This window comes from Rousettus aegyptiacus, unplaced genomic scaffold (assembly GCF_014176215.1).
Source record: "Rousettus aegyptiacus isolate mRouAeg1 unplaced genomic scaffold, mRouAeg1.p scaffold_m13_p_17, whole genome shotgun sequence".
Lineage (NCBI taxonomy): Eukaryota > Metazoa > Chordata > Mammalia > Chiroptera > Pteropodidae > Rousettus > Rousettus aegyptiacus.
In genome coordinates this window covers 26,171,970-26,184,293 of record NW_023416292.1, presented here as the reverse complement: position 1 = coordinate 26,184,293, position 12,324 = coordinate 26,171,970, and the positions used below count along the sequence as shown (strand labels likewise).

The 12,324-nt window shown below is 63.0% G+C and overlaps 1 protein-coding gene and 1 pseudogene across 1 annotated transcript; both read right to left on the bottom strand.

Annotated features, from left to right (window-relative positions):
- Window positions 1-590: 590 nt before the first annotated feature.
- LOC118612995 lies at window positions 591-708 on the bottom strand (annotated as a pseudogene).
- A 9,213-nt stretch (window positions 709-9,921) lies between these two features.
- On the bottom strand, window positions 9,922-11,017 carry S100A8 (S100 calcium binding protein A8). The gene is made up of 3 exons (XM_016126060.1): window positions 10,929-11,017; window positions 10,288-10,454; window positions 9,922-10,126 (listed from the first exon to the last, which is right to left on the bottom strand). The coding sequence occupies exons 2-3, from the start codon at window positions 10,426-10,428 to the stop codon at window positions 9,989-9,991; spliced, it is 279 nt and encodes a 92-aa protein (XP_015981546.1). The 5' UTR covers window positions 10,429-10,454; window positions 10,929-11,017; the 3' UTR covers window positions 9,922-9,988.
- Window positions 11,018-12,324: the final 1,307 nt, after the last annotated feature.

The following is a 12,324-nucleotide window of genomic DNA, read 5'->3' as shown; positions in this document are numbered from 1 at the left end:
CTCTCTTCCTCAAAAGAAGTTCCGGTCCTGCGGCTGCCACCGCAGCAGCAGCGGGACCAAGGTTGCGCCCATCGGCCATGCCCCAGCTGCTCCCCGCCCACCCACGGCCCAGGCGGGGCCCAGCAGGTCCAGCTCTGGCCCCTGCGTCCTAACACAGGGCTGGAGGGACAGGGTCGCTGCCTGGAGAGGAAGGGCGGGGAGAGGCCCTTGCCGCGCGCCTGTCACAGCAGAGATGATTGTGGCAAAACCACCGGGTGAACGAACACGCGAGCCCGGGACAGGTGTGGAACTAGGGAAGTCCGAACGCCGTGTGGGACTCGGTTAACAATCGTGCACCGGGAGCGGTTCCCACGTGACCAGCGCCCCTCGCCAGCGCGAGGTGCGCACAATAAGGGTCCCACGTCCGGGGGTACAGGAGCCGTCTGTGTTCCCATCTCCGTTTTTCTCTGACTTGAAAACCATTCTGCAAAACAAAAAAAATGGTTTTTTTTGTTTTTGTTTTTTAAGGCGCGGCAACCCTTTGTTGACCTCACGGATTGCAAGCACCTTGTCAGCTTCCGATCCATTATTTTCATTTTTTCATTTTTTCATGCCTACAGCACCTGGTCTTCCTAGGTGGTCTCCCATCCAAGTACTGACCGGCCCGACCCAGCTTAGCTTCCGAGACCAGTCGGGATCAGGTGCACTCAGGGTGGCATGGCTGTGGACGAAGCACGTGTTTTTAAAACCAAGCATGCCCTGGGCACCTGCAGTATGCCAGACACGTCTCTGCACGCGCCTCGCCTGGGTCTCTGGCCGCCCCGGGGGCGACGGGCCATTCTGCAGGGGAAGGGAGGAGTCCGGATGGGTTTGGGAACTTTTCCAAGGGCCAAACCCCAAATGGGCTGTTTTGAAACCTTTGCCATCGTTGTCATTTTTTTTCCCCTAAAATAAAAAAAGTTTTTTTGTTATTAAAAAAAAAAATGCATGCTTAAACTTGTTTGTAAAAAAAAAATCATAATTTTTGCTCGACGTAGACAATCTTCTATGGGGCCCTGACAGTTTTCTCCCAGTTTTTTTTCAGGTGCGGTCAATTGCTGACTGGCTTTTTAAAAAATTCTTGTATCTTTTCACCTCTTCCTTCCCCGGGAAGGCGGGCGGGGTCAGCTCAGGGCCAGCCCGTGACCTCTTCCTCTGGGTGGTCCTCTTACTGGCCTCAGCTGTGGCACTTGTCGAGGAAGTGTTCGAAGACAGTCAAGCGTGAGGTCTAATCTTGTTTTTCTTTCGCCCTTACCCGCCCAGGGTGGGTGCGGGTCATTCGGCCAGCGTGGACGTGAGCCCAGAGGCAGCTTTTCAGGGCCTTGACCACTGGACACTGGGGGGGGGGGCTCCAAAAGGGACAAAGAGGCCTTCTTCCTCTGTGTCCTGGCCGCAGCCACGCAGCGGAGGGGACACACCCCGCCTTCGGCCCGCGGAAGCTCCCTCAGCCCCCTGAGCTGCTCAGCATCCCTGCCCCTTACCAGAGCCTCTGGGAAGACAGGAGAGTTGACGGGCAGCAGGCGTCTGGCATGGAATAATGTCGCTTGCCTCACATAAGGCAGGATCGGCCCCACGGGGTAGGCCAAGCCCAGGTGAGGCTCCCTCCTGCTCCACGGTGGGGGCCCTGCTGCTGGCCTTGGTGCACCCAAGGGGGTGCCTAAGACTTGCGGCGTCCTGGCTGTCCCCTGCCCTGCTCCCGCCTCCCCACGCGACGGGGCTCCTGGGGGCTGGTGCTCGGGCAGCCAAGGAGCATGCCGGCCCGGGCGGCTCCCCCGGGGGCGGGCTGGTCTCGGCAGCGCGACGTGGCGAGCACAGGCCGCTGCGCGTGTGTCAAAACCCACGGAACGCGCGACGCTGGCCCGCGGTGTGGACTGTGGGCTTCGGCCAACAGCGGTGGACTCGCGTTGGCGCGTCGATAGCCGCACACACACCACAGGGAGGGACGTGGGGGGCCGAGGGGCCCGCGGGGCTTCTGCGCTTCCCGCTCGAGTTTTCCGCAGGCCTGCGGCTTCTTCTAAAAAATAATCCATTCCTTTATTTTAAAAAAAATACTGCTTCATGTAAAGCCGCTACGTACAAATAGTGATAGCAAACCGCGCAAGAAGCGAGCTCCTCGAGTAAATTCTGAGCCGCATCGATACAGATTCACTGTCACGGCTCCCCGAACAAAGTCGTCAAAATGCCGTGACAACAGCTCATGAGAAAACATTCTAACTATTCAAGAAGTGGATTTGTTCTAACTCTGGGAACCCCGACTGGAAATAGACGCGTGTTCTAACGCGGGAGACAGACCGTCACCTTCAGGAGATGGGAGCCCGACGCGACCCTGTGACCATCCCGACAAGCGCACCGAGGCACCTGCAAGTGGTCATGCTGTGAAGAGGCGGCGGATAAGCTGGCAAATCGGAACGAAGGGTGCGTGGGAGCTCCGTGTGCTGGTCCTGGCAGCTTTTCTGTAAGTTCGGAATTCTATCAAACTAAATTACACCAAATTGAAATTATGTCGAAATTAAAAGTCACCCTGAGAAAGTACTTCTCGTGGCTACCATGTTACTCTGGTAATGGCCGTCAAGACGTGGGGCAGGTGTGGGCGCAGCAGAGTCGAAGGGGGGTGTCAGATGGGCGGACGGCAGCCCACCAAAGCGGCTTCGCCCCCAGGTCACCCCGACTCTGCCCCTGCAGAGGCACCGTCTGTAAAGCCAGCCTCCCCTGACAAACGAGGACAGAGGAGACGAAGGTGACTTCGCTTGGAAGGCTGCGAGAGTCCGGGCTGGAGATGGGGAGGGAGCGGAGGGCCAGGCTCGGCCCTGCCACGGCACAGCTGCACAGCCGGCCTTCCGCGGCCCGGCCTCCAGCAACGGGAGGCAGCTGTCCCCTGGGCCCGCGGAAGCCCAGCAGACCCCAGCAACGAAGCCAGGAAGCCCGGGGTGATCTGGCAGTTCGGGGGTGGGGAGGCCGCGGGAGGAGGAGCTGGGCAGGCAGGTGCGTGAGCCACCAGCAGGGGAAACGAGCCGGGGAGATGGGGTTTCACCCTGAACCGGTGAATCATGTCTCGATGGCGTCCTGGGTTCCATCCCCCTTACGCGGCACCCTGGCCGCTCTGCTCCTCCACCTCAGATGACTGGGTGGGACGGGCTGAGCTCGCCCGGGGCCATCGGGCGGGGTGGAGACGTCCATCTCAGACATCCAGCTCGCAGCTTCCTCTTCCCCTCTCAGGTGAAAACAACTCCTTCTTCCCGGCTTCCTTGAGGTGTAACTGACATACAGAAAGTGCAGGGGTTGAAGGTCGGTGGTTGGAAGCGTTCGGACAGGTGCCACCCTGTGGTCCCACGGCCACTGCTCCCAGCATGGCCGTCAGGTTCCCCCCCCCCCGCCCCCCGAGCTGCCACGTCCCTCACTCTGGTCTGTCTGCGGTGAGAACACCTCGCTTGACATTGACCCCCCTTTGACCAACGTTTGAGTGCACAATCCCGGCAAACTCCGGGGCCATGAGGACCAGCCGGCGTCCTGAACTTCCTCCTCTGTGTGACGGTCACTTTACACCCACCAAGCAATAATGGTCACGAGACAAGTCTTGAAACAAACCCATATATGTAGCACATAAGTTCATCGGGGGATAAAACAAAGCCTTAAACGCCTGTTTGTTAGCAGACCCCTCAGGCCTCGGTCAGACAGCAGGAGGCTGGCCAACCCCCCAGAGAGCGGAGAAGGAAAATAAACACCTTTTCGCTGGCTGGAGAAGGCAACCCTCTGAGGGCCCCACGCGAGCCAGCCGAGCAAGCGCTTCGAGGACGATGTCCTAGCGTCTCTACCTCGGTCTCTGAGTCTCTGAAGACGCGACCCCCTTCCAGGAGGAGGAGGTCCTGGCCCACAGCGCCCGGGCGCATGGGGCTGCGTGAGGCCACCTGTGGCTCCGAGCCGAGCTTCACGGGGGGCGGCAGGGCCAGCGAGGTGGCAGGAGGGAGTGTGGCTGACCGGAGCTGACATCCCGGCCTCTGGGGAGCAGGTGTTCCACACAGGACTGGGAACTTGGCAGAAGAGTCTGAGTGGCAGGCATCTGAGAAGGGAGGGCGCCCCGCGGGGCCTGCCCGGGGCCTGCCCGGGGCCTGCACGGGGCGCGCGGAGAGCATGTCCACCACCGTGGGGCGGGGAGGGGGCCAGGCCCTGCGTGCCCGGAGCTGTGAAGAGCTCTGTGGCCCCAGGGGATTTCCTGGGAACTTGGGGAGACAGCCTGCACCCCACGGCCCCCGGAGAAGGCACGAGAGCCCACAGGAGCGCGGGGCAGGCCCGGGCAGCCTGAGGCCGTCACCCAGGGCCCTGCTCTTGGGGCTTCCGGCTTCACATGGTCGCTGAGGCCAGCTCCAGGAGGGCAGGGGACAGCTCTGGTCCAACGCCCGAGAAACACAGCGCACCTGAGAAGGCGGCCGAGGGCCCAGGCGCCAGGCCGGGACCCTGAGAACCGCCAGTGCCTCATCCGGCGGGACCTGCAAAGCTCCGAAGGTCCGGAGGGGCTGCTTCTGAGACGGCTCTGAGGGAGTCTGCCTTACACCCCCGAGAGCCAGGCTGGCAAGCTCAGGAGGGGCGGGCACCCAGAGGGGAGTCGGCCTGCACCCCACCGCAGGGGACAAGCACAGCAATTGATCTGGCTTCCCCAGCAGGCCAGCGGGGGGCCCCCGCCCCCGCCCCAGCCTGAGGGACCACGGCACTGAGGAAGCCCGTGACCCTGTAGGGGGTCTGGGGGTCAGCCCACACCGTGCGCAGAGCTAAGTGACCGCTCCACTGGCTTGGAGCCTGAAATGGGCTGCTCGGCCCCAGGCCGTGTGGGGACCCCACTGGACCCGGTGGCGGGCACCCAGCTCTGGCGGCGGGCGCCTGGTTTCGTGGGTCCTCGGGAGAGATCACCACCCCGTGGGGCTCCCCGTGCCCCAGGATCAACCCCCTCCCCGCTGCGGTGAGCTGCTTTCCAGGACGACACCATGACTCACTCTCACAGGACAGATTTTGGAAAAAGCTGACTGACGATCCTCAGAAAAGCAAAACACTTTAATTGGGTGCATTGTGTGGTACGTGTCCTATATCTCAATAAAACTGTTGTGTTGTTTTTTTTTCTAAAACGGATGCGGAGACACTTGGGGGCCAGGAGGGTGTATAATGGAGACCCCCCCCCCGCCCCACACCCACACCAACACACACACACACACACACACACACACACACACACACACACGCAGCGGCAGATGTGGGCGCCGCTCGGCCGGCGGGAGTGGCCGGCCCGGCGACCGGGCTGCCACACGGTTTTCAGAGCTGACAGTGCTATTCTGCTCTGCTGGGCAACGGCAGCCAGAGAGACGCCTGACCTCTGACCCCGTGCGCTGCTGGCCCATGGGGGGACAAGACTCTCCGGGAGACAGGAGGGAGAGAGCCGCCCGCGCCGCCCCACCCACGGGCAGGGAAAGGGCCTGAAGTCCGTCACGTGAGGAAAAGGAGCCACAGGAACGTGAGAGCTGCCGACGGAGGCCCCTGTGCCCCCCGCTTCCCGGTGCTGTGGGTGGCAACGTGTGAAGGGACACGGTCCCCGGCACGGAGCCCGCTGAGGCCGGCCAGCTTCCTCCGCGGGGCACACCGGCGTCCGGTGGACCCACGCCGTCTGCAGGCGTGAGATGCCTGGTCTTCAGCAGCAGCTCCTACAGCAAAGAGAAGGAACCGGAAGAGAGGCTCCTGCTGGCCTCGCGCCCCGTCCTCTCACCCCCATGCACGAGAGCAGAACGGACCCCCAGACCCTCCACCCCCGCCTGCCCGAGCCCCCGCTGGAGGAGGAGACCCCAGGGTTCCCCCCGGAAGGGGGTGTGGAGACGAGCAAGCAGTGGGGAGAAGAAGAGACTCGTCGCTGTAGGTGACTGACCGCATAGCTGTTACATTCGGGGTTCCTTGGAAGACACCCCACCGTCTCACGGGCCAGTCGAGGCCCCTGGAACTGGAGTCGCTGCTTTTCGCGACAGTGGCTGTAATCGTGCTGGACGTTCGGTTTGCGGGGACCGGTGTTGACCGTCAGACGGCCGTGCTGGGACGGGCCGTGTCCGAACGGCCCCGGACGGCAGAGAGCGGTGGGCAGCACGCCCCGGGGGGACACCGAGGCAGACGAAGCACTTTTCGAATGTGTCCCAGACCGAATTCCTGTGAGACCCAGAATTCACAACAGAACAGGGAAGTGCACCAAAAACAACCTTTGCGGTCCCCGCCTCAGAGAGGGAATTCCTACATTTCTGAGCCTTTTCCTGGAGGAGGGGACGCGGAGCAGCCGATGTCCCCGCGTCCTTGAGCGTGGCCCAGCTATCCCGCCGCAAGCTAGCCTGTCCCAGACACGGGCCGTGGGAAAGGCCACGCAGCCACCAGAGAAAACCGGCCAGCGAGCGTGTGGTCCAGCAGCGGTGCGGATAGCTTCACGGGGAGAACTAAGTCCCTCGCGGCTGGGCCGGGCACAGTCCCAAAAACTCTGCAAGAGGAACCCTAACCCAGAAGGAGAGATAAAGGAGACGATGAATCGCAGAGACAGGGAGCTCCCGTCCGCAGAGGGCGGGGTGGCCGCAGAGCGCTCGGAAGGGCTGCGAAGGCCCATGCCCTGCCTGCCCTGAGCGGCCGGTCTGACCGCGATTTTGCAAATGGGGGAATAGTTCCCGAGGGTTTTTCTACATCCTCTAAGGATGGAGTGAAGTCTCCCCAACCCGGGAGGAGCCGGGAGTTGTTCCCGGAACACCTAGGAGTTTAGGGAAATCAAAACGCCAAGCCTCTTGTTCTATTGTCTGGAGGATTGCTCACACCAGGAAAAAAAAAGAAAGAAAGAAAGAAAAAACCACAGGAGCCCAGGCCCCGGGGCCCGCCCAGCCTAGCGAGGCCTGGGTAGAGGGGTGCCCGGGGCGGGTCATCCCGACAGAACCTGGCGTGAGCGCAAGCACGTTAGCCGTCACCAGTTTGTCTTTCTCCGGGGTTGAGATGGCTTTTTTCCCTTGGCACTGACACCCCACAGGGGTGTCCCCTCCCTTCTCTGGCCCATTCAAAGCTGGGCTGGATCCCCCAGGAGGCCAGAGGGGAGGCTGGGGTCTGGCCCCCGACAAAATGCTTCCGGCTCCCAAGCAGGGCGGAGGCTGGGGAAGTCCTTTCCATTGGGATCAGCTCTTTGCTCAGCTGCTGGGCGTAAATGCCCAATTCCAGGTCTCTCCATGGCCTGTAGGGTCCTCATCACCATGGTGAGGAGCCTGGCAGAGCCAGGAGCCTGGGCTGAGAGCCCGGCTGGAGCGGTGGGGTTTCGGCGGGTCACCCACCCTCCAGGCCCCGGGAATCTCAGCGGGCCCATCGGCCTGGGCCGGGGAGCCTCCTCCGTGGGCAGGGGCTGCACGGGGCTTCCTGCCGAGCTACTTATTTCTCAACTTCCCCTGCCCTGTTCCCCCGTAGCTGAGGAAACAGGAAACCAAATCACCTCGGTCTGGGCTGCAAGCCGCGTCTGCCTCTGCCCACTGGTTCCCGTCACGCGCACGGCGTTGTATCACGGGCCCCGCCCATCCCCTCCGTGGACCTGCCAGGGACACCCCCGTCACCCCTACTTCCCTCTCCCGGGAACCAGGGCCGGTGCGGCCACCGCCCCCACCTGGCCATGAGCGCCGTGCCAACTGCTGCTGGCTCAGCCCCAACGCGTTTCTTCTCAGCCAGTGCCCATCGTGGGGGAGTCAGCTCCGAGAGCACGCCAGGCCGTGCCCCCCATGGCCCCCCACTAAGTACATCCCCCCACAGCCCCCCAGCAGGCTCAGAGCCGGCAGACCCCTCAGACTTCCCACTAAAGACAAACAGACTCATCGTGGCAAATCTTCCCCAAAGACTCCGTTGGTGGCCAGTCTCACAGAGCACTGTCGGGGAGGGTCGAGGACACAGGGGTGTGTCCCCCTACGTGCCCCGGACACATGCGCACGCCCACCGGCGCTGGCCTGGCCGTGCTCCCCGGCTCTGTCCCCGAACGTCCTGCAGGTGTCCTGCGGCCGCGTTAACCCTGTCACCGCCTCCCGCTGCGGTTCGCCTCGGGCCACCTTCGGGCCAGCCGCTGGCCTTCAAGGGGCGCCCAGGGAGACTCATGTGACCCCGTTGTCACAGTACAGGGGGCACCGTGCTCCTGACAGGTGGACTCTCTGGGGGGCCGCTGGAGGAGCCTGCAGGGGACCTGAGAGGGGAGCGACTCCGTCCCTTGTTCGGCAGGTCCCCCATCCCGTGTCTGGTCCCTGGACTGTGCCCTCCCCCCCGTTTTAGGCCCTCACTGCAGTCCTGTTAGCCGACAGCAAAACCAGCTGCAGTTACAGCCTCGGTCGAGGGGAGGGTGTGAGCTGTCGCCTCTCCCTGATCAGTGCACTCTTCCGTGATTAGTCTTCTCAAGCCAAAGCCAGGGGCCTGGAGTGAGTCACCTTTAGCGTTCAAAGCCAGTTAATCTGAGCAGCATTTCGCTGGAGGGAGGGGCTCGTTCCTGCTGAAATGCTGGGGAGCCGGTCACCTCCTCTTCAACTCTTGGGCACAAAACATTTCCGGCTTCTCCAAAGTTCACCTCCACACGAGACCCCACAGAGCGGGGTCCCCTTTGGCCCAGGCCCCCGGGGTCCCAGGCACCCCACCATCCCACACAGGCTTTGAAGGGACCCTGCTGTGTGCATGCAGAGGCTCAGTGCCTCCCGCACACAGAGGGACCCCAAGTCAGCCTCCGCCTCCGGGTACAGCGCACCCCCAGCTTCACAGGAGGCGGGGCGAGGGCAGCTGGAGAGGAACCCACGGGCCCTTAGCAGCCCGTGTCCCCACAGAGTCTGACCACCCACAAAACAACACCCATAAGGGAACCACTGCACCCCACAGAACCGCTGAAACCCCGCAGCGGGCTGCGAGCCTTGACCGTGAGGGGCCCTTGGACCCTTTGAGCATCTGATGAAAGCGGAGGGACGTGCTTCTGCGCATGCTCCGGACGGCGCCTGCGCCCCGGGCTCCCTCCCAGGGATGTGTAACCGGCCAAGCGAAGAACCCTGGCTTAGAGATCCCCACCCCCTTTCCCATCACCGACACCCCCACCACTCCAGGGGGATGGCGGAAAATTCCCCAAGCCACAGCACGGAGACTTGGTCCGGGGCTGGGGGCTGGCTTCCCCGCGTGCCGGGCCTTGGAGACGCCGGGGTGACCACAGGGCGGTTGCTTTAGGTAACTCGCTGGTCACCACGGCATCGGCCAGGCGGGGCAGCGGCTGAGTGCCCGGCGCTCGGAGCGAGCGGGCTGGCCTGGGGGCCCGTTCCTTCCATATTTAATCCAGTCGGGAGGTTGGGAGTCGAGAGAGAAGAAACATTTCCAGAGTCTCTAAGAAGAAGCTACAAGTGTGGGGCGAAGGGGCCCTTAGTGTCAGGCACTGTGGGACTCTGAACACCCACCTACAGCCACAGCACGCACAGCATCAGGCTCTCTCACACGTGCGCACGCGCACGCGCACACACTCTTCTGCACAGTTATGCCCAGTTTCCCAAGAGTCATATCTCAGACATCAGCTGGGTGTTCACGTGTCGTTTAGAGAGCGTTTCCTTTACATCCCCCTGTTCCCTGAGCACCCACTGGGGGACAAGTAGGAAGATCATCAGCTATAGTGTCATGGACGTTTTAGAATCTTTAAGTCCGAGAGCCAGTGACTGAGGCCAGGGCCGGAGGAGAGTCAGAAGTCGTTTGGGGGGACCGCAGGGAGGAGACCAGACACGTGGTAGGCCCGGGAGAGATGTGGGGCAGGCGCAGCAGAGGTCTGGTTTCTTCCCGGGGCTTTTCCCCGCGTCTGTCCACCCCCCCCCCCCCCCCCGGGGGACCTCCCTGCATGAGAGCAAAGCAAGAGACCGGAGAGGGGCCTGAGGTATCAACTCCTTTATTCTCCTCCAGGGGCAGCCCGGGGCCCGGCCCGGCCACGGCGTCTTTGCTAGTGGTTGTGGTCCTTGTGGATGTCCTCGTGGGCCGCGATGCCCACCTTCACCACCAGCGCCAGGAACTCCTCGAAGTTGACGGCGTTGTCCTTGTTGACGTCCAGCTCTCTGAACCAGGTGTCCGCATCCTTCTTCTGTGGAGAGTGAGGGGAAAGAGCAGGGTGTGAAGGTGGGCAGCAGACGCAGGGCTGTGGATGGGGCGGGGGCGGGGCGGGGCTGGGGGCGGGGCTGGGGGTGGGGCTGGAGGGGGGCGGGGTGCCGCGCCCCCGCCGCACCGGGCCCGGCCCCTCTGCACCTTCATGTACTGAGGACACTCGGCCTCCAGCAGCTTCTTCAGGTCGTCCCTGTACAGGGCGTGATAGTTGCCCTTCTCCAGCGAGTACTTGTGGAAGATGTCGATGAAGTTGTTCATGGCGCTCTCCAGTTCCGTCAGCATGGTGCTCGAGCGTCTGTCTGTCCCACCTGGAAGGGGGCGCACAGCGGGAACCCGGGGTGGGGATGGGGCCTCTGGCCGCGGCAGAGGGAAGACTGGGGCGCTCGCGGAAGGCCCCTGCCCCAGGTGATGGCTGCGTCCCGGCCCACACCACCCGAGTGGCTAGAGCCGGCCATGACCGACCGCGGCAGAGGGAGGACAGGGATAGCAGAGCGGGAGGGGGCAGGGGCGCACGCGCACGCGCAAACACACGACACACGCACAGGTGCACGCACAGTGCCTGCCAGCTCTCCCCACACCCTCCCCCTCTGCCCAGGAAGGGCCCAGCCTGGGAAGCAAATGCGCCCTCGCCAGCGTCCTGGGGACCCGGCTCCTCCTTGGCGCTCGGGGGATGCGGAGTCTCGGGCCAGATCCCCTGTGCTCTCCCCCCAACCTCAGAGGCCGCTGCTCCACGCCGCCCTCGCAGGGCTGGCTCATGGGGGGGGGGGGGCAGTCCCACTTACCAGGTGTCTGAGAAACAGTGGACAGGATGTGGGGCTGAGCGGCAGCTGCTCCCTTTTATAGCGGCCGGGCGTGGCCAGCCGCCCTTGGCTGCCGGAGGTGGCCGCTCCCTCCAGGGTTGCCACAGCCTCGGGTTTCCTAACCAGCTGAGTGGGGCAATCGCTGCGGGATGAACATTTCGGCCGGTTGGGGGTGGGCGGGGGTGGTGTCTGCCGGGCAGTGGCGCTCAGCAGCGGGACCAGGAAGAGGCCCAGGTGGGGATGCTTCTGAGCCGCTGGCATTCCCCCCAGCTTGGCGACCAGGACGCGCCTCCTGAGTCCTGAGTCCCCGCTCACTTGCTAATCTCACGCCCCGAGGCCTGTTGGTCTGGCTCTGGGAGGGAGCCCCGGGCGCAGGCGCTGTCTGGAGCATGCGTAGAAACACATCTCTCCGCTTTCATCAGATGCTCAAAGGGTCCAAGGGCCCCTCACGGTCAAGGCTCGCAGCCCGCTGCGGGGTTTCAGTGGTTCTGTGGGGTGCAGTGGTTCCCTTATGGGTGTTATTTTGTGGGTGGTCAGACTCTGTGGGGACACGGGCTGCTAAGGGCCTGTGGGTTCCTCTCCAGCTGCCCTCGCCCCGCCTTCTGTGAAGCTGGGGGCGCGCTGTGCCCAGAGGCGGAGGCTGGCTTGGGGTGCCTCTGTGTGCGGGAGGCACTGAGCCTCGCCAAGCACACAGCAAGGTCCCTTCAAAGCCTGTGTGGGATGATGGGGTGCCTGGGACCCCGGGGGCCTAGGCCAAAGGGGACCCCGCTCTGTGGGGTCTCATGTGGAGGTGAACTTTGGAGAAGCCGGAAATGTTTTGTGCCCAAGAGTTGAAGAGGAGGTGACCGGCTCCCCAGCATTTCAGCAGGAACGAGCCCCTCCCTCCAGCGAAATACCGCTCAGATTAACTGTCTTCCACCGCTGAAGATTTGTGGTACATTTCTCTTGCTCCAAAGCACTTATCACCCATCCAACCCATGGAGAGCCTGGGAACAGGCCTGGCAGGGAGGTGGGGCAGGGACCTGCTCGGGCTGCAGAGGCAGAGCTGAGCGCAGAAGGTGAGGCGGTTCAGCCAGCCCCGCCCTGCTCGGCACAGGTGTGGCAGCTTCCAGACCAGAGCCGGGAGACACGGGTTCCAGAGCCTGATCAGACAAGACAGTGATTGTGCTGGGAAAAACCCGTTTCCTCTCTCTCCTTCCTTCACACACTCAGCAAAGGTTCGCCGGGTGCGTCCGCGCCTCCCGGGGGGAAGTGGACGGGAGTCGCTTCTCCTGTCTGTTTCCACAGCTTCGTCGTATCAGGAACTTTTCACTGGGCGACCTTGGGCCATTTACTTACCCTCTCTGTGCCTAGTTCCCTCCGTTATTGAGATTAAAGA

Bases quoted from the DNA above. Each gene is read 5' to 3' on its own strand.
- S100A8 (XM_016126060.1), bottom strand. From the start codon at position 10,428: ATGCTGACGGAACTGGAGAGCGCCATGAACAACTTCATCGACATCTTC. The intron at 10,127-10,287 runs GTGCAGAGGGGC...CACTCTCCACAG, and splicing joins AGTGTCCTCAGTACATGAAG to AAGAAGGATGCGGACACCTG.